Here is a 26,299-nt window from a genome sequence, read left to right on the forward strand (position 1 = left end):
TGGCACCTTGGAAAAGGGGAACAGAAGAATACCTTTGCCGACTTTGTAGAGCAGGGAAAGAGCACCTTATACATATAATCTGCATCTGCCCAATCTTGACAGACACAAGGTACTCTTTATTTCGAGCTTTATGGAATCAAAAGGGCATAACAAGTTGCAGGCAGGCTGTGATTTAATCCTGATGAGACTCAGCTAAATTATAGACTGACAAAGTATTTTGATATAGTGGCTAGAAGACTCCTGAGTTAGCCACACGATTCATCTAAAGAACAGCAAGCAACAGCACCTCAACAACCAACAAAGGACAGCCCGTTTAGTCACTTGCCAAGTTACAACTACGCCTGGCAAACTGAGGCACATTGACTTTATAAATTTACAAATTGTCAATACCAAAATGCAATTGAGACTTTTACAATTTTATAGAGTATAAACATTTTCTTTTCTTACACAATAAATGTAAATAAGGTTTAAACGTCTTTTAACAATGGAAGTTTTAATATTGTGAGTTTTTATTAATTGTACAATAAACAAACTAAACTAAACTATTTGTCAATTTAATAATGTTTTTATCCTGATGTCTATGGTTTTATCCTGTTGAAGAACTGTTTTTACTGTAACAATCAATGCTCATGTAAAGCGCTCTGATACCCACGGGTCCAGCCAGCGCTATATAAAACCTTTCAAATAAATTGTAGCTTCTGGAGCACTTCTTTGACTTTCGATATATACTTGTCAGTTGTTGTAGCTTCTTGGATTTCAGCCAGGGATAGTGCACGTGGACAAATACCCTCAACAATTATTCTAACGAAAGCCATCCATGCCTTCATCTTCCTCTGCATGTTGAGTCGCATTAGGCACAAGGGGGTGCCAGGAGAGGTAATCTGCAAGTTTAATCGCCCCGGGCCAATACACCACCTCAAGCGAGTACAGTTGAAGTTGGACTGCCCACAGCTCATTCCGTGGTGGCCCATTTCTTGCAGTGCCAGCAAACAAGGGGACCAGTGGCTTGTGGTCAGCCACCATGACAAAGTTTTGACCAGAGGTTTAGGTGGAAGTGCCAGCATGCCCACCTGATCACTAGGGCATCATACTCAATCTGTGCATAGCAGGTCTCGACGTTGGTGAGCGCTCGACGTGCATATGCAATTGGGACCCATGACCCTTCACGTTTCTCTCAGAGCAGGAGAGCTCCTAGGCCTATTGGACTTGTGTCATCCACCATTACAGTCCTATGTTTGGGGCTGAAATATTTCAACGTGGCATCACTCAGGAATGCTCCCTTCACTTTTCTGAATTCCTGCGCTGCTTTGTTGTCCCATTCCCACAGCCAATCATGTTTTTTCAGAACAGATAGCGGTTCTGACAAAGTGGCCAAATTTGGTCTAAAATACCCGCAGTAGTTGGCCATTTCGAGGAAACTGCATACTTCGGAATAATTATGAGGAACTGCTGTTGACTTGATGGCCTCAACTTTCTTTGGGTCGACTTGTAGACCTTTGCATGAAAAGTGGAAGCTGAAGATTCCACTGCTTTGGTATAAAAAGGAACACTTTTGGCGATGCAAGGTTAGTTCACAGTTTGCCAGGTGTTTGAGAGTGGCTCTCAGTCTCATAGGATGTTCCTCCAAGGTGTTTGAGAAGATGAGGATATCAGTCATATTGATCACTCCTACCAGCCTGGAGAGTGTTTCATGAATGACGTCAAGAAAGACTTCAGAGGCTGAAAATATCCCAAAATTGAGGTGCCGATATCACCGAAGACCTATGTGGGTTGAAAAGGTAGTGATATAACTTCTTGCTTCATGGAGCAGGAGCTTGTGGTATCCAGCGTTCAAGTCAATCTTAGAGAACCAGCGGACCCCGTTCAAGTCTGCCACAATGTCATCAACCATTGGGGTGATGTGCTGCTCACAGCAAATTGCTTTGTTAACTATCCTCATGTCTACACAAAGTCTTATAGCCCCAGGTTGCTTAGGTTTAGGGGCTATTATGACGGGTGACACCCTTGGCGGTGGTCTGGTTCCTTTTTCGATGCCTAGCTGCCCTAACTGTTTTAGTTCTTTTTCAAAGAGCAGGCATTGGTGAAAAGGTACTCTTCAGTGTCTCAGTGCCACTGGTAGTATTGCTTCATCTATGTGGAGTTTGATCTTCCCTCCTTTTAGGCATCCAAGACCTCTGAACAGTTCTGGGAAGTCAGCCAGGGTGTTATCAGCATGGGACTGGTGTACTTATTGGGCAAAGAAAACCAGGACCAGGTCCTCCACCGTGTGGCATCCTAGCAAGGTGCTAGTATTAGCAAGATCAAGCTTCATTGCTATGAAAACTCTGCACTGCACCATCCCCCACTTGGGATTTCCACACAAGGTCCAAGCCTCTATCTCTCCTGTACCGTCTAATCTTGTATACGCCAAAGGCCTCAACCACAGATCATCTTTATCAACTATGAAAAGACTATAACTGATTCAGAACTCTGCTGCCAGACTACTCCTACATGTAAAGCCACAAGCCATATCTCCCCTGCCTGGAGGGCCCTACATTGATTACCGGTTGCAAGAAGATGCAGTTTCAAGCTGCTTTGTATCATTCACAAAGCAACACATGGAACAGGCCTTCTCTTCATCAGGAGTAAAATCACCAAATGAATTCACCAAGGGTCCTCTGCTCCAGATTGGCAACTCACCTCAAACCACAGCACACAAGAAAAAAAACCATAGGTGGCACATCCTTCTCTGTTCAAGCAGCCAAACTAAGGAACTCACTACCGCCCACAAACATAAGATTCATGGATAACTTTCTTATCTTCAGAAGGCTTCTCAAGAGTTGGCTCTCCCCTACATGACCACCATACTCAAACACAAATGGACAGCATATCCCTTGTATATAGGCATTTCATTTGGGTATATGTATATATCTAGATATGTGCCTTTCTTTGTATAAATATATCATCATTTTTATAAATATATGGATATACTTTAGGTCTATTTAACAAATGTATATATTACTTATTGTTATAATATTATATGCTTAACATGTCTATAGGTCACTGCATAGATTTCATATGTTATTTGGTTAGATGTTTATGGTTTTTCGTTGATTTATCTATCCCAAAATGAACGTTTTTAAATAACTATTTATCTACAATTCCTTCACTATTGAATTGTTGGAAAGGAAAGAAAACAAACAGTCAAATAAATTAACTTAAAGTACAGAAATTCTTCAAAGTCTGAGTTTATTAAATACAACTTAAATACTGATATATTACCTTCCTTATACGTGTATACATTCTATGTACTTATAAATCTATATATTTATTACTTTACTCGTACTGTAAAAACAAAACACATATTTAAGCCTCTCCAAACCACTATCCTATGTTTCACTTCTCAATAGATCCTCTACCTCTACTCTCTGACTCATCCCCATCCCACTACTATGATCCCCAAAATAACCCTTTCTAGACTCTCCCCGCCTCTATCCCTCCTTACATCACCCCAAACCTCATTTTACTACTAAGATCACCCAAACAACTCTTTCTAAATTCTTCCCACATGTATCCCTCTTTAGACTCATCCGACACCTCATTTTACTACTATGCTCTCCCGAATCCATTTCTAGAGACTCTCCCTCCTCCATCTATCCTTTACTCATCCCATATGCATTGATTGGGGGGGGGGGGGGGGGGGAGTTGTATGCAGAGTTTAATTCCAATCTGCCCCAAGGTGCCAGAGGAAGTTGTTTGAATTTGGACACTGAATTGTAGGGGATTGCATCGCCTCCTTCCTCAGACGGGACAGATATTCAAGAAAAGCAATTTTATTTTGGCAGCCCCTGTGCCTTCCTTAAAGCCCTGTCAACCCCCTGGAAGTACTTTGTTGATTGGGAGATTACTTGCAGGTCTACTGAGGTTAGGCAGGCTAATATAGTTTGTCTGCAGGAACACACCCCGCCTGATTCCAAAAGGGCTGCAGCCAGAGGCGTCAAAGGTTTAGAGTATACCTGTGGAGGAAGATGGTATGAATTGCATCCTCCTTTGGTTGGCCACCTTTCCATTGCCCCTCGACCATAGAGTGGCATGTTTCCTTGACGGCATGACCCCTAGCAGGTGTTTCAAGAAGTTGCCTTTCATCCTGCTGCTAAAGGCCTCACCCAAATATTGCTGCAGCATCAAAGAGGTGTAGCTGTTTAATACCATCAAGGCGTGTTTCTCAAGGGTTGTCCTGTCTTCCAAGGATGATATTAGTTTTGATGTTTTATTGACGGCTATTTTGAATATTTTGTGGCTGGGTGATGCAGACCACATTTGTGCTAGTCCAAACAAGCTGGTTGATTTTTTAAGGTACTCTCTTCTGGCTGCAGAGTAGGATTTGTTGGTAATTTCCAGCCAAAAATTGTTGTTTATGGTGTTTGTCTTGGAACACTTGAACCTGTAACAGATGTTGGCGAGTGCGGCTTGCCTGGCGACTGACTGATTAGAACAAATTCTAGCCTAATTTGGGTGGGTAAAGTCTATCTGGGGAGTGGTAAGATTTTCCTGTAGATTCTTATGATGGTTGTGCCCAGGATTTTTGAGTTCCTGCCCCGAAGATCTTCATTTCCATATGCCAGAATGGGCACCACCTTTGACCTGGCTATTACTAAGATGAGGCTATGCAACATCTCGTTCACAATTTTAAACAGGGCCCTTAGCCCTGCTGCCAGTGCAATCCCTTTTCTTTTAATTTCCACCTTTGGGGGCTTGAAAGTCTCCCTGTTATTGAATACGAGGCCCGGGCATTTGTATACTCCGACTTGGCAGAGTCAAAGAACCTGCTGACTTTGACGTATGTTCTTCGGAGCAGTTCGTGATTTTGGTCTTCTTGGTGTTGATGGTCAGGCCGTTTTTTGAAGAGTATTCTTGAGTGGCATTCAGAAGACGTTGCAGGCCGACCTTCGTCTGGTGAATCAGCAACAGGTCGTCGGCGTAGAGGACATTTGAAAGGAGTATGGATCCAAGCTTCGGGGCATAGGAGTTGACGGAAACCAGGACAGGAGCACTGTCTGCCAGGAATAGACTGAAAACGATGAGGGACAAGACACACCCTTGTTTGAGTCCACAGGATGTTGGAATGGCCGTGGGTAGACTGGCCCCACTGCCCAACTTAATTCTGACCCAGGTGTTGGTTTTGATTTTCGATGGCTGTTAAGAGCGTCGGTAGTACAGAACTATTTTTTAGTTTGCTCCAAAGCCTGTTTCGGTTTACACAATCGAAGGAGACTTTATAACCAACATAGCAGAGATAAAGATGCAGTTTGGCAGCTTCGAAGGAGTCCAGCAGTAGTGACAATGTCATGATGTTTGTTGAGGTCCCGTTTTTGTTTTTCTGAACCCCGTCTGGTTGATCGGGATGATTGAATTTGTATTGACCCAATCAAGGAGCAGCTCCAGCAGAATGCCTGCGCAGTATTTTGCCTCAACGTCAATAAGGGCGATCAGTCTGTAGTTCTCTGCTTTTGATTTGTCGCCTCCTTTGGAAAAGGCTGCTATGATGGAGCCTGTCAGGAAGCTGGGATCAAAAGGTCCTGTTAGGATGTGATTGAATAAAGGGAACTTGTGCCCTGCCCATTTTGCCGGATCAGTCTTGTAGATATCCTGCGAAATTCCATCGGGGCCAGGAGCTCCGATGGTTCTGCCTTCAGTTATCTGCGGGCAAATGGCATTTTCATCTATGCTTTGCACACAGTGTAAGTCACTGGGCGGAGCAGCTGGCATGCCTTACCCCCCTGGCTGAGGCCTCCTCTGTGACTTCTGGTATGTTACCAGTAATTATGCCTCTTTGCGTAATTAAGAATAAGGGGGGGGGGGGGGGGTGCTCAAAATCAAATTTTGTGAGTGGTTGCATGGGCTGCCGATCATGTTGTTTTGCAATTAGCGTCATTTCCTTAGCGCAAAATGCATGCTTGCATCCGTTTTGGACGCTAGGCTGTATTTTGCTCTATGAAAATAGCACTAAATGCCAGAAATAAGGTGAGGGAGGAGAAATCAGGCTGCATTTTATTTCAGGTCTGACTTAGACCAAGTCCTTTACATTCTACTTAGTTATAAGGCATTCATCCAGCCCTCTCCATCCATTGGTTTGTCATTCACATTTTTCTTCTACCCACTTCATCAGAGAGCAATGGTCTCACCCAGTGAGTCAGCCCACTCCAGGTAGGGGCTAACTTCAATGTGAATGGCTGCTTTCTGCCCTTTCACAAGAACAACATCCTCACACAAAGTAGTTCCTGTCAGTTGAAGGGACTCCTATCGCTGTGTGTTCATTTTGAGAAAAAAATATTTCCTTTTAGCCAATCTTGTTTTGCAGATTGACGAGGGCCCGACAGCTTCTCCATCTATAACATTTTGCAAACACCCTGGTAGGGTAAAACAAGCATTGACAAAGCCAAAACACTCAGTCAATGTTCGACCAATTAAATTTGCCAGTGGTGGTTAGGTCTTTTACTGCTGTCAGTGCAGGGGTACTGTTTACTATAAGGGGCTTGGAGCCCGCCGATTGCTACACAGTTTTTGACTTTGTCATTCTTTGCTGTCTCCTAATTGGATAGCGCATGCCGGCTCTATTTCCTCATCTTTCCTGTAGAGCATGGACCAACTACGGAGTGATTTTGTTTGACGAGTGTCCTTCCGCTGTCCAGCCACTGCTCACGCCGAGATTCAGGTACCAGTTTCATCATTTGCATCCCCTCCCACCTGTTTCTGGGTTGCTTCCTCCCTGTCCACCCCAGTTGTCCTGTTGCTTCTACTCCTCCACCCCCCCTGCTCTTTTTGCTTCTTCACCCTCGGACCCCCCCCCCCCCCACCCGGGAGCCATTGTGCTGCTGCATTAGTCCCTTCCCTTGTGTTGCCCCTCCTCCACCTGCCATAACAGAAGCTGGCCGCGTCATAGCCCTTTTTTTCTAACTTTACTTTTAGCCACACTGCTGTCCAACAGGATGAAAAGAGTAAAGCACAAAGCTAATAGCGCTGGCATAGGCGAGACCAACTGGCTTTGACAAGGTTTGGTTTTATTTGTATTGGAAAACGTGTAAGCCACGATTTATAACGTGGGAAGCAAATAACAGAATGAAAAGTAGAAGTGGATTACCTAGCACCGCCGACACTGCCCCTCACAGCCCCGCCCCCTTCCTAGCATCACGCACGGGGACACTTCAGGGTTCAAACGGCGGCTGGATAGCTCCACGGCTCCGGTGCCTGCTGCAATGGTGTTTAAACCACCAGTTCGAACCCCGGAAGCCCTAGGACACGCCCCCCCCCCCCCCCCCCCATAAAAAAACAAGGTGGTCGCGCACACTGAGGAGCCTTTTGAAGGCGTGGGTGGCATCTCAAGTGTCGTGGGAGGAAAACAATATTTTTTCAAATGTTTTTACAGCAGAAAAAAAAACGTTGAGGTGACTCTTCCTTACCAACGGAGGGTTATCTTTCGAATTTATTATGTTTGTAACGAAGAAAACACATTTTAGAGTGTGTGCCACTGTGATTTTAGCAAGAGTATGGCTTGATTTTGTTCCTTTCTGCCGTGCGGTACTCCGGCTCCACAAGCCGCCGTCCGATTCCGCACAAGGGTCCTGTTTTCGGCCCCTCGCAGGTGCGGTGCATTCATCGGGTGACCTGGCGTCCTGGGTTTGCCCGGACAGTCCCGGTTTTTCGCCAGCTATCCGGCCGATTTCAGGAAATCAAGCTCCTGCCCCGGTTTTTAGTGAGGTATCTTTTTCAGGTTTTGCAAAACAGGTATAGTTCGCAGTTGTTATAAGAAAGCAATTTAATGAACATGCATGCGACTGGCTTTATAAAAGGCATTTATGGGTTCTTCCGGTCTGCCTCTTCTGGAATTCTCTGCTCAGGAGCAGTCATTCCGAGTGCTGGGTTGAATTAAAATTGTATTCTTATTTTAGGGGAAAGTCCCGGGTTTTGGCTTTAAAATTATGGTCATCCTCGATGTATAGCGCACAATATTCTCTCTGCGTCGTCGATCAGCAAAAGGTCTGCTTAATATCACCAACTGCGGTCAGAGGTTCAAATTTGGTAAATTGCACTCAATATAATTTAATCTTAATTTTCCACCCAGTCTGTGAATAAAACATTAGTTCTTTGAGTCTATCAGGTAACGGATTATCGTTTACCTTTCATTACACTTCACAACTCGTGCATAATCCCTGGAGAACGGGTCGTAGCAGCAAAAAGACGATGTGACCCGATTTTCCACCAAGTGTGGTCCCCTACAGAGGCTCAGTGGGTTGAGAACGTGCTACGGAGGTCAACCCTCAGCACAGAATCGTGGCCCAGCAGGGCCGACGCCGCTATTCATCCTGCTAGGGGTTGAAGAAAGGCGTACCACAGCAGATTGAAAATATCTATAGTTTCGTGTCAAATTGGCATTTCTGCTAAAAGTAAAACCATCAGATGAGGCAGTTGGGTTTTTGAAAAAGAAAGCGCCTTTCCACTGAGCACTCTTCCCAGCCAGTGCAGAGCATTATTATCGCGAAATCGGTAGAAAAATGAACGGAAAGACATTGTGCATATTAAAAAAAAAAAAGATAAGTGATTTAAAGAAGAAAGTGTTTGTAGCGCACCCCCCAAAACAAACATTAAACGGTACCCGCAAATTATGCATTTTATGCGCAGTGGCTTTTCCAAACCCTGGACCGACGCTCGCACCCTTTAAGATAGGGCATTTCGCTCAACTTTAAAACAAATATATTTCGGGTAGTACTGCAGAAAGGAAAGGCTGTGGCGCAGCGGCCAGAGCTGCTGACTAGGGAGCCCGGGGGCCCGGTTCGAATCTCGCAACATCCCGAGAATCTGGGCAAATCACTTAACCGCCTCCTGCCCATCTACAGCGCCTGGATGCCCTCACCTGGGAAAGCGGAGCTGTGTACAGCTTCAAATTAAACCAGCTCAGGTACATGCATCCGATACCGAAACCACTTTTAGGTAATAGCGGCACAGGACGGCTCACTTGAAATTAAATTCTGTGGTGATGAATTAGGCACAGCCGATCCCTCACCGAGCACCCCCGCCCCGCCCCGCCCCGCAATCCCATCACGGTAGTCCTGCAATCGAAATGGAAAAAACAAACATTGGGGGGAGGGCGCCCCCTTCCACACGGCCGTCAAACCCAGCCCCCGATCAGTGTCACCGAGAAGCATTAATTAAATGCAATTTATTCTCTTTTCGGTGTCTGACACGCTGCGGAGGAATGCCAGCTAATCACAGGGTGTTAATTGGGGCCAGCCAGACACTTGGCTTTCCATTAAACACCGCCAGCACTTTCTGCAGGGAGCAGGTTGTGGGGGTTTAAAGACAGATAAATAACAGTTATGGGGGGGGGGGTCCGCGGAAGATGTGCAGGAGGGGTGCACCTTGTCAGAAACTGACAAAGAAATACACATTTCACGCGTTTTTGTCAGGAAACCGAATGGCTAACGAGGGGTCATGTTGTATAATTAGATTTTGACAAATGTGGCATAAAAAGACTAAACACAGCCAGTATTTTCACCGAGTGTTCAACATGGTTTTGATGACTCTTGTTCGTGGAAAAATGCAGCTCCTCCAAAAAAAACCAAAAAAAACGGGTCCTTTAAGAGCCATGTCCTGCTTTTGGTGCACGCCACAATTTGTAAGCTCATCCCCCCCCCCCCCCCCACCAACCAACCAACCACTGAAAGCAAAGGGGGGGGGCGTACCACTTTAACACATTGCGTTGGAGATAGACTCTTTGTAAGGGTTTTCGTGCACTTTAACACTCTTCCGGTAGATTGGTTTAGTATTCGCTTTAGGGGAGTGCGAACGAGGTAGGTGGCGGGCAGTGTGTACATTAAACACGTATTGCGCTGGCGTGATTGGAATCGGACGCGAAAGTAAACCGCAATCCATGTGCTGGCATTCTTCATAGCGCTTGGAGGAGACCAGGCGCTTCCAAGGTGGACGAGTAAATCTTTAGCAGTAACCGTCACATAAGCGATTACAAGCTTTCAATAGATCTTTCCAGCCCCCCCCCCCCCCCCAGTGTTTCATAAACTAGAAGGGATGCAATCTTTAATTCATTGCGCCCCGACAGATAGTCCGCCCCCAGTTTGAACTTCCACTGCGCGAGTGACCGATCCCGAGTTCCCACGGAGACGCACTGATGTATGAACGCTTCCTTCTCTTCCCCTTCTTCCATTATTTTTTCTGGAAGTCCTTGTCACTGTACCGTCAATGTGTCCCCATCTCATGGTGTCCTCTTTCCTTCGGCTTCCTTCTTTTCTGTATTTCATGCCCCCCCCCCCCCCCCCTGCACGCCTTTCCCTCCTTTGCACCCTCGCTCAATTTGTCAATAACCGTTTTCCATTGTCGTCTTAATCTCCGTCGCCTCGTTTGGCTTCTGTGCCCCCATACCCAGGTCAAAGTTAAGGGTCATATTTTAACTTTTTTTCTGCCCAAGTAGCCGCCCCCCGAAGTTTTAGGAGGCTACCATTCTCCCCGATCAGGCATAGTCGTTTAGATTTTTTCCCCGGGTGGGGGCATAGTCGTTTAGATTTTTTCCCCGGGTGGGGGCAGGTCCTACTTTGGAAACCCAATCGTGCAGCCCCGTTTCAGCAGCACATTCGGTTTCCTGAAACCTTAGGAGTCTTGGAAAACAAACCGCCCCCCGCCCCCGCCCTATTGGGATAAAATGGGCAGGTCTGACGAAAAGCGTGGATTCAGCTCCGACCATCAGGAGTGTGTGTGGGGGGGGGGGGCGCACAGGGCTTTGGCCTTGGCCGGAAGCCCTGAGTGGGACTGCGGTCTGTTTGCCCTCTAGAGTAAATCCTATAATCCTATTTTGTCCCTCCTTTGGACTCGAACGTGGGGGGGGGGGGGGGGGGGGGGGGAGGGGGGCTCTATTTCAAGAGACTCGATTCTAAAATTGTAACTTTTTGGAGATCGGTCTTCACTTTTGAGCTAATCCAGTCATTGGGTTCAAGTTTGCAGCTTTAATATAGTTCTTTATGCGTCTGAGCGCTTCAGGTTTTCGCAGTTAAAGGAAATAAATAGGGGGGTGTGGGGGGGGGGGGGGATGAGAAACTTGCCGAGGAGCACAATTCAAAAGACACAATTGAGGAGCACAATTCAAAAGACACAATTGAGGAGCACAATTCGGTATAAGATTTAACCGACTGAGCTGGTTCTCTGTGCAACTTTTATTTTGTTTTTTAAACACAAGTATGGCACGTAAATTCTCAGCTAAAAATAAACTAAAGGGCAGTTTCAGGGTCACTGCATAAGACCACCACCCTCCTACTGCCCTCCCATGTCCCAGAATTTTCCATGCCCTTTATTTTGCAGAGGTTCTATATCTGGAGGGGCCGCGCCTCTGGCCGCTGTTGAACTACTCACAACAGACAATAAAAACGCAGATTCCATTAAATTGTACTACATGTTAAAGGATGCGGCTGGAAACTAACGGGGTGCAGACGCATTCAATGGCGTCATACCACGAACCCCATGGCGGCGCTAGCAAAACCCGTACAGCGCTAAGCGCCGCAATCGTGGCACCATGCATTATGAATTGAAACGTTTCCAGGGACGTTCCAAATGTCTACTACACGGAACCTTAATTACCAAAACGGGTAATCGCGCGTTTACATCAAGCACACGACCAATGATTTGTCTGAATATTGTCGTGATCAGCTGCCACTCATGTCACTCGTCAATGCCACTTCTAGCGCCTACTACAAGGGCGTAACGTTTCTAAAGCACTTCCGGTTTTAGTGGACGCCCTAACAGACGCCGAGAGGCATTGATTTCTTTACACTAAGGTCAATTCCTATATGCTACCAAGACCACACAGCTAGAAAACAGCAGGGATTCAACCCCCCTCTCCCGAGTCAATGTCATCACACGTTTGCCTCATGTTGTCCATATACGTCATAGTTACCAATGGCGAGGAGGTGCTACGAAGCGGCCCCTGGGACCTTCCAACGGCATTTTTGAAATACGTTTATGGATTAAGCTTCTTGTCGCTAGAGGGGTTCACAAACATCGTCCGAAAAGGATTTCACACCACTGCAGGACCCAGTGAACGCTTCTGGTTCATTGACGACATGCCTTTTTGCAGATGTCAGGCGCTATATCAATGTAGGTAGTTAGAACACCGGCGAGGCGCTAGTGGGATTTGAATGTTAGCAGTAAATTCATCTGCGCTTTAACTGGTCATCCCAAAACGGCAGTGCACATTTTCCCCACAATGTACATTTCATTGTTGCCAGTAGTGCATCAAAAACGTACCACAATTAAATGAACGACTAAAGCTTTTAACGCCATTATATTAAAATACCGCTGACATCTGTTCATGGGCTGCAGCACTTACAAGCAATGCCAAGCTTGAACCACAAGTTGGAAGATAATACCACACAAACTGGGGACACATTAAGCCCGCAAGCAAGTTCCATTCGCGAGATTTCATAGCGCCTCGACCTTGAGTTCGCAGCATGTCTGCCAATGAGCTGGGAAGCTGCAAGGGCCGAGTGCGCACGCGCCAAACTCAGCTGATCCCAAAAGCCATCAGGGAAAAACACCGAAGGTCCGTCTTTCACATTTTACCCAGGGGCACCACATTTATTAAAAATTATTGCAGCCTGTACAAAAAAGTTCGTGTGCACCACATCGACTCAGATTTACATTTTTACATTTTAGCGAGTATTTACACAGAGCAAGATAAAAATGAAACTTTCAAAGTTGGCAGAATATAGGGGTGGGGGAGGCACAACTGAACCGGAAATGTAAACTTCGAAAGTTCCATGTGCCACCCAGGGCCCGGCCTAGTGCATCACGAACCTTGCATTTTGACAATTTAGAACATTTACAACGCCCAAAAAAGCACCAACTTTTACATTGTTCTAGACTACATATACAGACGATTTTTTTTGTACAATATGCTTCACCGGGAACCTATACAAAATATGTACACAGATTTCAATAAATAGATAGCATTTGTAAAAGGGCTTTACTTCAAGCCCCCTGAACGACCCTTCCAAAAAGGAGAACCGAGTATAAGGAATTTGGCACTGCCACCCCACCTTTGGCACCTTACATTGCACAAGAGTCTGACGAGGAATGGTAAAGTTTTTTGGGCAATTGGATTGCCACATTTCCCAAATCCTGGAAGACTGGAGGAGCACCTCTTCCCACCTGGGTGCGACCATGTCAACCAGAAGAGCCTAGAAGCCATGAGTTCAAGGCGCTGAGCTTATACAAGTCTTGAAGTTCATTCAGCCACTCATCAGGAGTGTAGGATGGTGCTGCAGCCTGCAAGAGTCCAGGCAGCAAATAACTTAGGAGCCAGTGTAGAAAGAGTAGTAGCCCATGGCCTTGGAGGCGTCTTTGTAGTCTTCTGGGGAGCCCAGGTCTTCGCATTTTATGGTTGGAGAGTTCTCGTTGCTCGAAGTGCTAGGGGAGAGGCGTCGCCTCTTGCACGCCCCTGTGTAGACCCCAGAGTCATTGGAGTCCATGGATTTGATGGAGGGTGGAGTCTCCACCCAGGAAGAGGCGAGGTCGTCCTTCAGTTTCTCCTTGGGGGCGTGCTGGTCATCCCCGAAGCTGGGAGGGCTGCTCCTTGGAGGCCACGGAGAGCCCGCGAGCATCTTCCTCTGGTAGGGCGAGCCTCTGCCACCCCAGCTAGCCATGGACGCAAAGGCGGAGTCTGGGTAGTAGCCCAAAGGCGTCTGCAGAGGTAAAGACTTGAGGCCGTAGGTCAGCAGAGGGTTGGTGGAGTAGTCCGACTCGTAGGAGCCAAGGTCCAGCTTGTTGGCCGCCGCGGCCGCCGCTGCTGCAGCCTGCTGGACAGGTGTGACAAACCACCGCTGGGGTGAAGGGTTGACCATCTCCTCACCCTGCTGCGGGGACAGGAGGCCACTGGCCTGTGGTACAGTCCGCTCCCCGTTGTAGAAGCGGGCTGGAGGAAGGTTGTTGACAAACTGTTCTTGGAAGAATGGCTGCACGCTGTACCTGGCGCCGGGCACGATCTGGTGGGATCTAGGGGAATCCGCAGGAGATGGAGTTAGTCGGTCACTCTCTGAGGCCGTGTACATGCTACAATGGAAAAGAAAGCTGAGTGATTGCGCTGTGAACACCGACACTGGCGAACATCTGAACCGCACAAAAACATGGCCCAAATTCCACTGCAGCTTGAAGTCTCCCACCCTAGTGCAAACTCAACACCAAGGATTGCCCCAGATTCACACCTGCATTGCCTTAATCCTTTCCCCCAGTTTACCTTCCATTATGTTGAAATTAAAAACCCACCTAGACATACCTGGAATCATATACACCACCCCCGCTAAGCAAGTCCAGAGCAGCATAACCAACCCCTGAAGCAGCCACCCGCTAATTCTGAACACCCAAGTACACACGTGCCAGGATGGATACGCCATATGGACAGTAGCTACTTAAATGGCGGCTGAAATGCTCTCAACTCCGACTTTATGTAACTCGGGTAAATTAATCAAAATGTTCTGCTGAAAAATACATTTACCCAAAATATGTAGACCCAGCGTGCTCAAAGGATCCTAGGGTGAGCCAACAGAGGCATTGGACCATAAATACAAGTATTTAACCATTTCCCCATGTGATTTCTCCACCACATATTCAAGTAGTCCCAACTAAAAATAACATTTGTGCCAGGTCACCATCTGCCTCAGGGGTAACTCGGAAACTAAGGGAAGCCCAATAGACAAAAACGTTTTTTAGGTTGAATTATTTGCAAAGAAACTACAGATTTTAAGGAGTTCAAAACATCGGCTCAGAATTAGAGCAGGGGAGACGCACCCAATTTCAAAAGGTCATCAAAAGGTTATATTTTATTTGTTTTTATAAACTGCTTTCAACCTCCTTACGGTGGCTCGACCACAGCCAGTAGAAGCCTCATCGATTGAAAGCAGCGCTAGACACCTCCCTCTAGGGTGGCACAGGGATGCATTTCGCCATTTTTAACCAATCACATCCCCAGCTGGGTTTACACCACAATTTTGCTGGATCGATTTATGCAGGTCGAAACACTTTTCCAGCCCCGGCCTCTATCTCAAGCTGTACACTCACGAACAACCTATAAGGATATGCAAAGTCTTTGGAACATTTTTCAATGTCCATGAAATTTGTGACTTTTGCAACCATTTATATGGTGAATTAGCTTACCATTGGGCAAAGAAAACACAGGGAAAGGTAATTCTGCAGAGAAAGAGCCCCTTTCCATCTCGGCTGAGCACGGTTAAATAGGGGATTATCACAATGGCCTGAACGCTAGAGTTGTAGTCTTAATCCACTTAAAATCGAGGCAATTAGACTAAAATATTTGGAAAAGTAAACCCAAGACTGGAAACCGTGTTGCCAAAATGGGGGGGGGGGGGGCTCCCTGCCCAACCAGGAGCTGCAGGGCAGAGAGAAACTGTTACTTACGAGTCATAGTTGTCTCGGAATCCTTTGGCAAAGGGATTGTGGTCAATTTTCAGCTGTGTGATCTACAAGAAAGAACAGCAACACTGGAGTCAAGTCAATGTCAGTGGAGTAAAGTCAATGTCAGTGCAGAAAGGAGTGAATGAAGTCACCGAGGCGAAAGCCATTCTCTGGCATAAAAACGTACGAGTGCAGTTTCACGCCACTGATTAATAATCATCCCCACACATTTACATACATTGCTATGCAGCGCTGCTGCACAACACTACATTTCTTATGAACACAGAGGGTCTTAGATGATTGGTCCATGGATGCCATCCCTGGCACTAACCTGCAGGCGCAAGGAATGGAAGCTGCGGCACCAGATGCTACGTAAACAGCATCAGTTGCATCAGAGCTCACATTGTAACAAGTGCTGGTGCCCAAAGCTCTGCTCAAGAGCTCGCGACCAGAGCTAGCACGTCAGCGCGCCCCATATCAAAGCTACGTAATCTTGAATCCACCCGAGGCCTCTTTAATCCCCCTTTATCTCTTGTAGGTTCCTGCTTTCTCATTTTGTGGCGTTCTCGCACTCCCTCCTTTCCCCTTTGACCCCCCCCCCATCTTGCTCTTGGTAAATGTCTGCTGCAGAAAAATAAGAACCGGTGGCCCCTCCCAGCTCAAATTAAGCACGGAGTTGGATCCATACAAGACATTTAAGGATGTCACCAAGTCTAGGTTAACAGCCATCACTGCTTCTGGTCGGCTACCCTCTTCCATCCCCTGCAATCCTAGTACAGGTGTACTATGCCCGTAACATCACTGCCGTCCACTTGAGATCTCAATACTGGTGCATTACACACCCGTAACATCACTGCCGTCCACTTGAGATCTCAATACTGGTGTATTACACACCCGTAACATCACTGCCGTCCACTTGAGATCTCAATACTGGTGTATTACACACCCGTAACATCACTGCCGTCCACTTGAGATCTCAATACTGGTGTACTACACCCACGACTTCCCTCCCGTTCCACCTTGTGATCTCAATACAAGTGTACTACATGCACAACTTAACTTGCGTACCCTCGACATCTCCGTACTGGTGTACTACACCCATGACTTCACTCCTGTCCTTGTGATCTCAGTATTGGTGTACTATACCCATGACGTCACTCCTGTCCCCTCAATACTGGTGTACTACACCCATGACGTCACTCCTGTCCCCTTGTGAGCTCAATACTGGTGTACTATACCCATGACGTCACTCCTGTCCCCTTGTGATATCAATACTGGTGTACTACACCCATGACGTCACTCCTGTCCCCTTGTGATCTCAATACTGGTGTACTATACCCATGACGTCACTCCTGTCCCCTTGTGATATCAATACTGGTGTACTACACCCATGACGTCACTCCTGTCCCCTTGTGATCTCAATACTGGTGTACTATACCCATGACGTCACTCCTGTCCCCTTGTGATATCAATACTGGTGTACTATACCCATGACGTCACTCCTGTCCCCTTGTGATATCAATACTGGTGTACTACACCAGTGACTTCCTCTTTGTAATACGACTAGTGTACTACACCCATGACGATAGCCCAGCCCCGCCCCATCTTTTAACACCAATACTTGTTGATATGGCAACCCTCTATGGGGACCCGAGGACCCCATGTCACCAGTTCAGAGTTAGTTCACAGCTGTCAAAGCACTTCAAACCAACTGACATGAGCCAAGACTCCTCATTGGTTAACACGTCACTTTGTTCAATGAGAGCCCAGTAGTGCAATGTGACTATCCCAGCGACACTGAACTCTACTGACCCTATTGCCTTCCTAAATTCAATCCACCGACCACCAATGTCCACAAACCCAACGCTGGCATAACAGACTGCCAATCGGTCTGGGGAAGCAACCTGCAAGCTAGGTACCCCATCAGGCTGACCCCTCACCCCCACTTCAGGATATGTAGCATTCCACCCACAGCTGGAAAGACCTCACAGTTACTAAGACCCTCCTGCAACAAACAGTACTACCGGGGTACCCCACCACCTACCCCCACTAGACATTCTGAACACTCCGCCTAACCCCACCCTAGAGGGTCTGAACAGGTCACGAAACAACGGACTCATGCAGTAAGCCTAGTAATCATGTTTAACTTGTTTAAATGTAAAGATCTGTTTAATAAAGCGCTTGGACAGGGGTCTCGCCAAACACTGTGCTAAGGAAAAGACAAACGTGGGGGTGAATCAGCTAAAAAAAAAATACACGAATCAAACCAGACGTGCCACATCCCTATGGATTTTAGGACGGAGGTCTAGCCCAATAATGGCTAGCTAAAGGGCAACCGCCATTTTACCAGCTACTTTGATGCCAAACCACCATTTCCATCAGTTCCCTTCACCCCAATGCCCGCGGTCCCAGCAGATACTGGAGAGCGACCTGGTGGACCCTGGCGACAGCTCGCCCCCTCAGACCGGAAGCTGCAAGCGGCGCTTCCGGTCGAGCACTTACGTCAGTGTTCTGGTAGGCAGTCACCGCGATGAACTGGTTCTCCGGGAAGACGAAGGTCTGCGTCTTGGTGGAGTCCTGGAGGTCCTCGACGCCATCTTCGCTGACCTCCACGATGTGCAGGCGGGGCTGGTACTTGTGCAAGGACTGGAGCACGATCATCTGCAAGGAGGGGTGCCACAGATCAGGGCATGCTACACACATCACAAAAATAAATACAACGAGCAAGGGCCGCTTTCACCTGACGAATCCACAACCGTCAACCAGAGCTTGCCTTCCTTTGTAAAATAAGAAGTGCCAGGGCCCTGGTCAGGAGGCCACTGCAGCTTGCACCCCCCATTGCCCCTGCCACCATTGCCAATGACGGTACCAAAACTACTACCCAGGCGCGCCCGCAGTAGTTGGGGGTCCAGCTAGGGAACCCCACAGAAAGCCCACAAGGTGGAGTCGGATTGTTCCAGGGGAAGGCCCCTGGTGCATGTCTAAGGCCTTGACGACCCACAGTCACAAATATCTACTTTGGTTTTCAACCAACAGGTATCAGTGTGCTGGACAGGTAGCCGTAGCCCTGACGGCTGCGCATTAATTAGGACACTGCAGTATTTACTTCTAGGTTTCTGTAAATAGCCTTTAACAAGTGTTTGAAACGCCACTGTCCTATATTTCGGAACTTCTAGCCGTCAGCTGTAACAAGTGCGAGTTCCGACGGTTTCTTGGGCCGGCCAAGGCCCCCGCTGTGTCCAGCCCCTACTGGTCTTGGCCAGATTGGGGTGAGCCAGCCCGTGCTTCCGCCCCACCCACAAGTACAGACCACCATTGCCTACTTTGGGGTCACCGCTCATCTTTGAAGAGATCTGTAGGCCACAAGGGGTACAGTTCGCTCCACTTATGTCATTAATAATTGGGGGTACAGATGGATGAATCTGCCGATATATGGAGGTGCACACTGCAGTTTAGGGACACGTACCCGGATCATCGGCGCACCTCTGTTAACGGACTACCTTCACACGCGCGCCTCTGTATCCACCCTGAATCATTCACCACCCACAGCCCCCATCACCACCCACAGCAGGATATCCAGCCCACGTGCACGTCTATTCACACAGACCAGCTATGTGCCACTCCCCTCCAGCATACTTCATCTGCCCCCTCCCTCCAGCCTCCCACGCGCAGACCGTGCAACAGTTGTTTACGACGGCCCACCTCGTGTGAAGTGCTCAATGTGTGGGTCTGTGGCCGAATAGCAGGAACCCGAGTGGGTCGGGGCATTCCCGAAACATTACGCAGACCCGCTTCCTCTTCTTAGCAGGGACACTTGGGGGCAGATTTACAAGCCCCTTGCGCCACATGTGCGTCTTTTCCCCATGTTAAACGTGACGCAAAATGGCGCAAGGGGAGTGTAAATCTGCCCCTTAGTACCTCCAATGAGCTTGGTAGCGCTGGGAGGTGAGAGGGGGACGCAGCGCTATATACATAGCGCCAACTAGCACAGTTTCATGAAGGCGATTTGTAGCCAGTTGTGTCAAGCTGGGATGCGAAGCCCACTGCGTGTCCCATCATCCTTTGCGCTGCTGACTGAAAGCACAGTTACTGGTTGAAAGTCACTCACTCCACGGGTCGGTTGACGCCCTCCCCCCCTCGGCAGGTCAGTAACTCAAAGTGGTGTAAGATTGGGCTGAGTCGACATCATAGAAAGGCAATATATGCCACTATTGAAGCGTGGCCCTCGCCTACAACCAGGGTTTCTATAGACACCCCTTAAACTCGCCCGCCTTTCCACCCACCCTAAGACTGTCGGAGCACATCACCGGCCGCGTGGACTGGAACATACCAATACACCGATAGTTGGGAATTTAGGAACAAATCACTTGACTACACTGATCTTCTGCAAACCCTTCAATCTCTACTACGGTGTCGGCCAAGAATTGGAAGTGACAGAAAAGACTGGTGGATTCAGGGAGCACGGCTAGAAGTTCACTTAAATACAAGGGGGCAGATCTATGTCGGAGATGCGCCACTTTTACGCCGCCGTTGCGTCACTTTTGTGATGCAGCGGCGGTGTAAACCCTGCGCCACGTTGCGCCATATTTACATCGTGACGCATCTATGGAGATGCGTCACGATGTAAAGCCCTGCGCCACGCAAAACCTGCGTCAGGTTTCACGTGGGCGTGTCGACATAGGGGGGGGGGGGGCGTTCCGTTGCAGGAACGCCCCTGAAAAGGGACTCAGTCAAATCTATAAGATTTGACTGAGTCACTTTCCCAACGCTGATGCGCCAAAACCCTGCGCCTGCTTGAAGCAGGCGTAAGGCTTGACGCACCATGTTAGGGATAGGGTTGGTTGGAACAGTGCTGGAGTTGCGTCGCGCTTGAAGCACTGCGCCAACCTTACGCCATTGGATGCGTCACGCATCTGTTTATTCCTGCGCCATGATGCGCCGCATTATAAATGCGGTGCATCATGTGTGGCGCAAGGGTAAACTTGCGTGACGCATCATTCCTGGCGCATCCTTGCTGATTTGCAGGGATGCGCCAGGCAACATAAATCTGCCCCAAGGTGTCCCCCGTGTGACCTTTGCCCCTGATGACGCACGGCCTGTCGGGTTCGTGCACGGAGGCTCACCTGAGTGCTGTTGTTGTTGGCCCCCTTGTTGTTGGTGAGTTTCAGTTTCCCGAAGGAGATCTCCTGCCGCATCCAGTGGGCCCCGGTGTTGGGGGACTCGGGGTGCACGTACACCTTGTTACCTGCGGGCAGAGGGGCAGAGTTACATTCTGCGGCGGGTTCAAATCTTACATGTGCACGTCAGGCAGTTACAGCTGGTGCCGCTCATCAGCACTTCCGCCTCACCATGCTCACCCCATACACGTCCGTTGCTACCCGCACATGTTCACCCCGCTGCCCCCCCACGCGCGCAGGTGCGCTGCTTGAGCCCAATGTATTTAAGCCCCAAGCACACACCCGCTGTCCCCTCGCACACCCATCCCTGCAGCTCCGCTCACGCACCTGCCCCCTCCACGAGCCCAATGTATGTACCCCATAAACCCACAGCCTGCTGTATCTCGCGCACATCCCTGCAGCCGTTCACACGCACCTGCCCACCCTCATGAGCAGCAATGTAGTTAGCCCCAGGCATACATCCTACTGCTCCCTTTGCGCCCCTATCCCTGCCGCTCACCCCACCTTCACACCCCCCATGTGCACCTACATGGTTACCCCAAACATATACCCTCATGACACTCGCACATGTATCCCGGCAACTGCCCACACGCACATACCCCGCAACATACACCTGCCCTGCTGCCCACCGCCCTGAGCACTTGTTACCCCCAAGCACATACCCTTGCAGATATGCCCCGTCTTCACCCTCCCCCAGACCCTGCTGTGAACCTCTCCCGTGACCCGGCGCCCCGCACTCACCCTGCATGTTGTTGTCGGCCTTGCCGCACGTCACCCACTTGCCCCCCTGGAAGCGCCAGTGGTTGGGGTCCGCCAGCACCACCTCCACGAACACGTTGTAGTGGGAAGTGGGGTTCAGGCCCGTCATGTTGAAGCTCAGGAAGGGAAACATGCGCCTGGAAGGGGAGAAAGGCGCTAGTTTAGATCACTTTCAATGTGACACTCAAACACCCGCCCCAAACAGTCAACATTTTACAATGTTAAGATTAAAGATGCATCAGTTTTGACAGCTACATCTAATTTTAAACCCATTTTAACAATTTGTAAACTTTCAAACACGGAAGCGCCCGCCGCCGCGTGTGTAAACACGCCACTGCTTGAAAGAGCGGACTGGCACTTTAAAGGGCGTACACCCCAAATACGAAAGTTAGTTTTGTAAGAGCCACTCTCTGCAGCGGTTCTTTTTCAAACTAGTGTGCAAGATTTGTGTGATCCAATGAATAGTGGGGGGAAAAACACAGACGGCGGACTAACTTTGAATAGTAGAGAATAAAAGGCACCGGGAGTTATAAAGTTAGGTCTTAAAGCGCTCTCCTTTAAACGGTTTATGCGGCGCCCTCTGCTGCCGCGCACCTTTTAAGGTGTCGGGAGGTCATGTTTGCGGGGGCCCACTGTGAACACCTGGGGTGGGTTAGCCCGGTGATGAAGCGGTTTATAATCCGCTTTAGTCCTGGAGGTGCGCACACATTTTACCCCGGTATACCCCCTGCCGCGAGGATATCGATTTTTAATCGAATCCAAGCGGGCGCTTGTTAACAGCATGCGTCGCCCAGCGTGCATCTCGCTGCGCACTAATATTTGCTTTTGAGTCAAATTATTCCGTTTTTTAACCCCCCGTTGCTATTTTAAAATGACAGATTAAGGGCTTAAATATGGGCGGTGGAATTTGTTACTCTTATACTCGGTTTATAAATTGGGAACTAGAAAAGAAAAGTTTTTGCAGTTTTTTTGCTTTTCCCATAGAAGTTTGCAAGCCCCTTTTACATTGGCGATTCTGATAGATATATAAAAAAGACGAATAAATTAAATCCGAGTCATGTGAAAAACTGGTTGTAAAAATCACAGTGAAGCGCCGAGACACTGGATATATTTTCAGTGCTAAATATATTCGATTAATGCTCCGATTAACAAACGATTTCGAGTTCTAAACTCAGCAAGGTGACAAATAAAAGCTCGAAAAACGGCCGAGCTGGGTCGGAGACCCTGTTTTGTGGTGGTTTATAAAACTAAAGGGGCATGCAAAGTTTGCAATGAAAAAACGACTCAAAGGGTGGTATCTAAACAAAACGACCTTAAAGGCTGAAAGAATGGTTTTCTTGGTCAGGGACGAGAACACGTTCACATGCGACAATTTATAGTACAACGAATAAAAAAGGTGGGGCTCGAGTTTGACAAACCAAACCATTTGTCACACATGGTTTGTCAAACACGAGCAGCGAGACAACGAACAAACAGGAAGCCGCCCACGAGCGAGGTAAACACCCCGCGCGCGTTAGCGCCACCAAAGACGGAAAGCCGGGATGGTGATTGTCTGCAAACTTAAACAACTTGTGAGGGGTCAAAGAAAACACTTTACACAGGTAAACGTAACGGGGCGTTTGGAAAATATATTATTCGCCAGTATTACCTTCCAAGTTACGGAGCCCCGTATAATGGTTCAGTTTAATCAGCATTTTTAGAGTTATTACTTTAAATACGTTCGTTTATAATATAGAGTTTGTGTCAGTTTTAAGCGATTTTAGATTTCAAGCTACATTTGAAACTTCTTTCGCAACTGAATTGCTTTATTAATTAGTGACCTCACCGCCGGCACAGGTAAACACGAAGGGACCGCTGGGGTTAAGTGGCAGTCACGGTTTGTTACTGTTCGTCAGTGGAGAGCTGCACCATAGCAGGCACACAGAGGACACCATAGCAGGCACACAGAGAGGACACCATAGCAGGCACACAGAGAGGACACCATAGCAGGCACACAGAGAGGACACCATAGCAGGCACACAGAGAGGACACCATAGCAGGCACACAGAGAGGACACCATAGCAGGCACACAGACCGGACACCATAGCAGGCACACAGACCGGACACCATAGCAGGCACACAGACCGGACACCATAGCAGGCACACAGACCGGACACCATAGCAGGCACACAGACCGGACACCATAGCAGGCACACAGACCGGACACCATAGCAGGCACACAGACCGGACACCATAGCAGGCACACAGACCGGACACCATAGCAGGCACACAGACCGGACACCATAGCAGGCACACAGACCGGACACCATAGCAGGCACACAGACCGGACACCATAGCAGGCACACAGACCGGACACCATAGCAGGCACACAGAGAGGACACCATAGCAGGCACACAGAGAGGACAGCATAGCAGGCACACAGAGAGGACAGCATAGCAGGCACACAGACCGAGGACGGACGTTTACATAGAACGCGTGGCAAAAAGAAGGGTTCTTTTACATTGAATTACAGCGCTCCACACCACTAACGTTTTTTTTTCGGATTCGAGGCGCTATTAGCGCACACCGTCCCACTGCCATATAGCAGATATACACAAACGTACTGAGATACAAGTCAGAACTGGTCATGTGGGTGCGATGTACGACACTAGGGCATTAATACGAAGTAACAGATTGAGATCTTAATTGAGTTATGGGGGGGGGGGGGGGGGGGGTACACGGCACGGAGGAAGAGGTGTTGCGCCGCGGCCAGGGCGACTGACTCTGGGCATCACGGTGCGAGCCCCGGCGGCAGGTGAGCCCAACACGATGTAACTCTGGGCAATAGCTTGCTTATTCAACCATGCTGGCATACAGGGCAAGGGGGGGGGGGCAACTAAGAGAAGGAGAATTATAGATTAATTAATAGGTTGTAGAGAACTCTGGAGGGTCACGAAAACCAAATTAAGCTGCTACCCGAGGTTGTTAAAAGGCTATCTCGTAGACAAAGTTACTAACAGCCGTCAATAACCATCTGCACGTGCATTAGTAACAAATAACGGCCCGTTCGTTTACTCCAATTAAAGGGTGATTTTAAATGGCATTAGGCGCATGAACTAAAGTTTGAACCGTATTTTGACGGTCTTACATTAATTTTAATCCTTGCATTCAAAATGATGCCCCTCAAAATGAGAGCGGCTCCTTACCTGCCCTGCTTCGTGATGATCATCTCCGTCTGGTGCCGGTGAAACTTCAGCCACAGGGGCCGGTTGCAGAGGAAGACCTGAGCCCGCAGCCCCTGTCCGGAGCCCCCCAGTCCGCCTGTGGTGGAGCCCATCCCGGGGTAAGGGCTGTAGAGCGCCGCCGGGCCCTGCCCATACTGGTAGCTGGGACTGAACTGCCCCCGGGCGGGGCAGACGGAGGGCGAGAAAGCAGTGGGGGGCAGCATGCTGCCGTAGTGGGGGTACCTGGAGGCGGGGGCCCCGGGGTAGACCTGCTGTGTGCCCGGCCCATAGAAGAGGGAGCATGGAGGGTCGCCCCCGGCCTGCTGCTGCTGCCCCGCCGCCTGGGGCAGGTAGTATCTGTCGGCCCCGCTGAGGCCGTCCAGGGCGTAGCGGGGGGCTCCGGTGGGGGAGCCCAGGCTCTCATCCCCTGAGGGGGACCCCTTGCGCCCAGTGTCCTGTAGTGTCTTGCCGTTGGGGGTGCCTGGGAAGCCCTCCTCGGGGGGTGCCAGTGGGGCGCCTTCCCTTCCCGAACCAGGGCCGGCCTCGCCGCTCAGAGGGGCGTTCCTGGGGTACTTCTTCAGCGTGAGCCCCTTGTCCTGAGCCCCAAACTGCTGGTGCTGGGGGGCCCCCATACCGGGGCTGCTTCCTCCCTCAGAGGGTACATGCAGCGGGTAGAAAGGACTGGGTAAACTGGGGGCCGCACCGGCCAGCATCTGCTCCCCCAACTGCATCCTTCAAGGGAAAGGCTACAAAGTTACAAATAACAGCAACATGCAGAGGAGGTGGGCAAAGTGCAAAGGAAACAAAATGAAACACAAACCGACCGACCCCTCCTCCGGCCAAGTGGGTGCAAAGGGCTTGGGGAACGGGTAGAAGAAACAAAAAAAAAAGGAGGGAGAATCTAAACTACTTTCAGAGAGCCATTTATAAAAACACAGGCTCGTTCCTTCCTAGATCTACTGTTAAAAACCATGAACATCGAATTACCCACCACCTCGATAGCACCGTGCAGAACTCGGTGAGAAAAACCAAAATCCGTAACCTAACACTATCAATCAATGTGCCTTAAAAATAAGTGTTCGCCTTTCCCTTGCCTACCGGGAGAGAAAAAGAGGGGATGAAAAGAAAGCGCCCCCAGGACCAGCAGCGACCGGCTCCGCGTGCCCCCTCAAGCGCAGCTCACACGAAGTGTCAGGCGCGCAGCCGCGCTGCACCCTTATATAGCATCGCCTCATTCACACCTCGCGCGGGGCTAATGGGGCCGGGGAGGGGCGCTGGGGCTGCCTGTCTTGGCGAGAGATGGAGGAAAGCAGACCAAAGCGAGCCCCCTCCTCTCCCGGCCCCCATTGACTGCAGCATCTGACTCTAATTTAATTAGACATGTCCTAATTGGGGCAGTTCACCTGCGACTCTCGGTGCTGGGGAGGCAAGTGGAGGGGGTGCTCTGAAGGAGCTGGGTGCGGTATACGGCATGCCCGGGTACTCCCCACCCACCCCCGTGTGCACGTGCCAGTCACCCTAAAAACGTGCAATAAAAGTCACTCCAGCATGGGTGCCGATCCTAGCAGCCATGCTTAGCTCTCCTCGGCATGCAAGGGATCTTGTACATATGAGCAAGCATCCTATGTACTTCCCGTCCTTGCCAGTAAGTGCCCACTGACTTCCGCCAGGCTGGCACAGCTGCCATGAACAGCAGCTGAAGCCATCTTTCAG

At 49.1% G+C, this 26,299-nt stretch overlaps 1 protein-coding gene across 2 annotated transcripts; it reads right to left on the minus strand.

Annotated features, from left to right (window-relative positions):
- Nucleotides 1-12,587: 12,587 nt before the first annotated feature.
- EOMES (eomesodermin) lies at nt 12,588-25,779 on the minus strand. 2 transcript variants are annotated; one of them, XM_085630553.1, is made up of 6 exons: nt 24,569-25,779; nt 21,366-21,520; nt 20,571-20,692; nt 17,950-18,108; nt 15,451-15,512; nt 12,588-14,031 (listed from the first exon to the last, which is right to left on the minus strand). In XM_085630553.1, exons 1-6 carry the CDS (start codon nt 25,315-25,317, stop codon nt 13,332-13,334), a joined length of 1,947 nt encoding a protein of 648 aa, XP_085486679.1. In that variant the 5' UTR covers nt 25,318-25,779; the 3' UTR covers nt 12,588-13,331. The 2 variants fall into 2 exon arrangements, with proteins under 2 accessions (XP_085486679.1, XP_085486678.1); XM_085630552.1 differs by having other exon boundaries at nt 12,588-14,088.
- Between the last annotated feature and the right edge of the window lie 520 nt (nt 25,780-26,299).

Source organism: Triturus cristatus, chromosome 10, assembly GCF_964204655.1.
Source record: "Triturus cristatus chromosome 10, aTriCri1.1, whole genome shotgun sequence".
NCBI lineage: Eukaryota > Metazoa > Chordata > Amphibia > Caudata > Salamandridae > Triturus > Triturus cristatus.

Coding starts and splice junctions, on each gene's coding strand:
- EOMES (XM_085630552.1), bottom strand. CDS start 25,317: ATGCAGTTGGGGGAGCAGATGCTGGCCGGTGCGGCCCCCAGTTTACCC. Junction 21,521..24,568: donor ATCATCACGAAGCAGGGCAG/GTAAGGAGCCGC, acceptor CTCCCCTTCCAG/GCGCATGTTTCCCTTCCTGA. Junction 18,109..20,570: donor CCAACAACAACAGCACTCAG/GTGAGCCTCCGT, acceptor CCCTCCTTGCAG/ATGATCGTGCTCCAGTCCTT.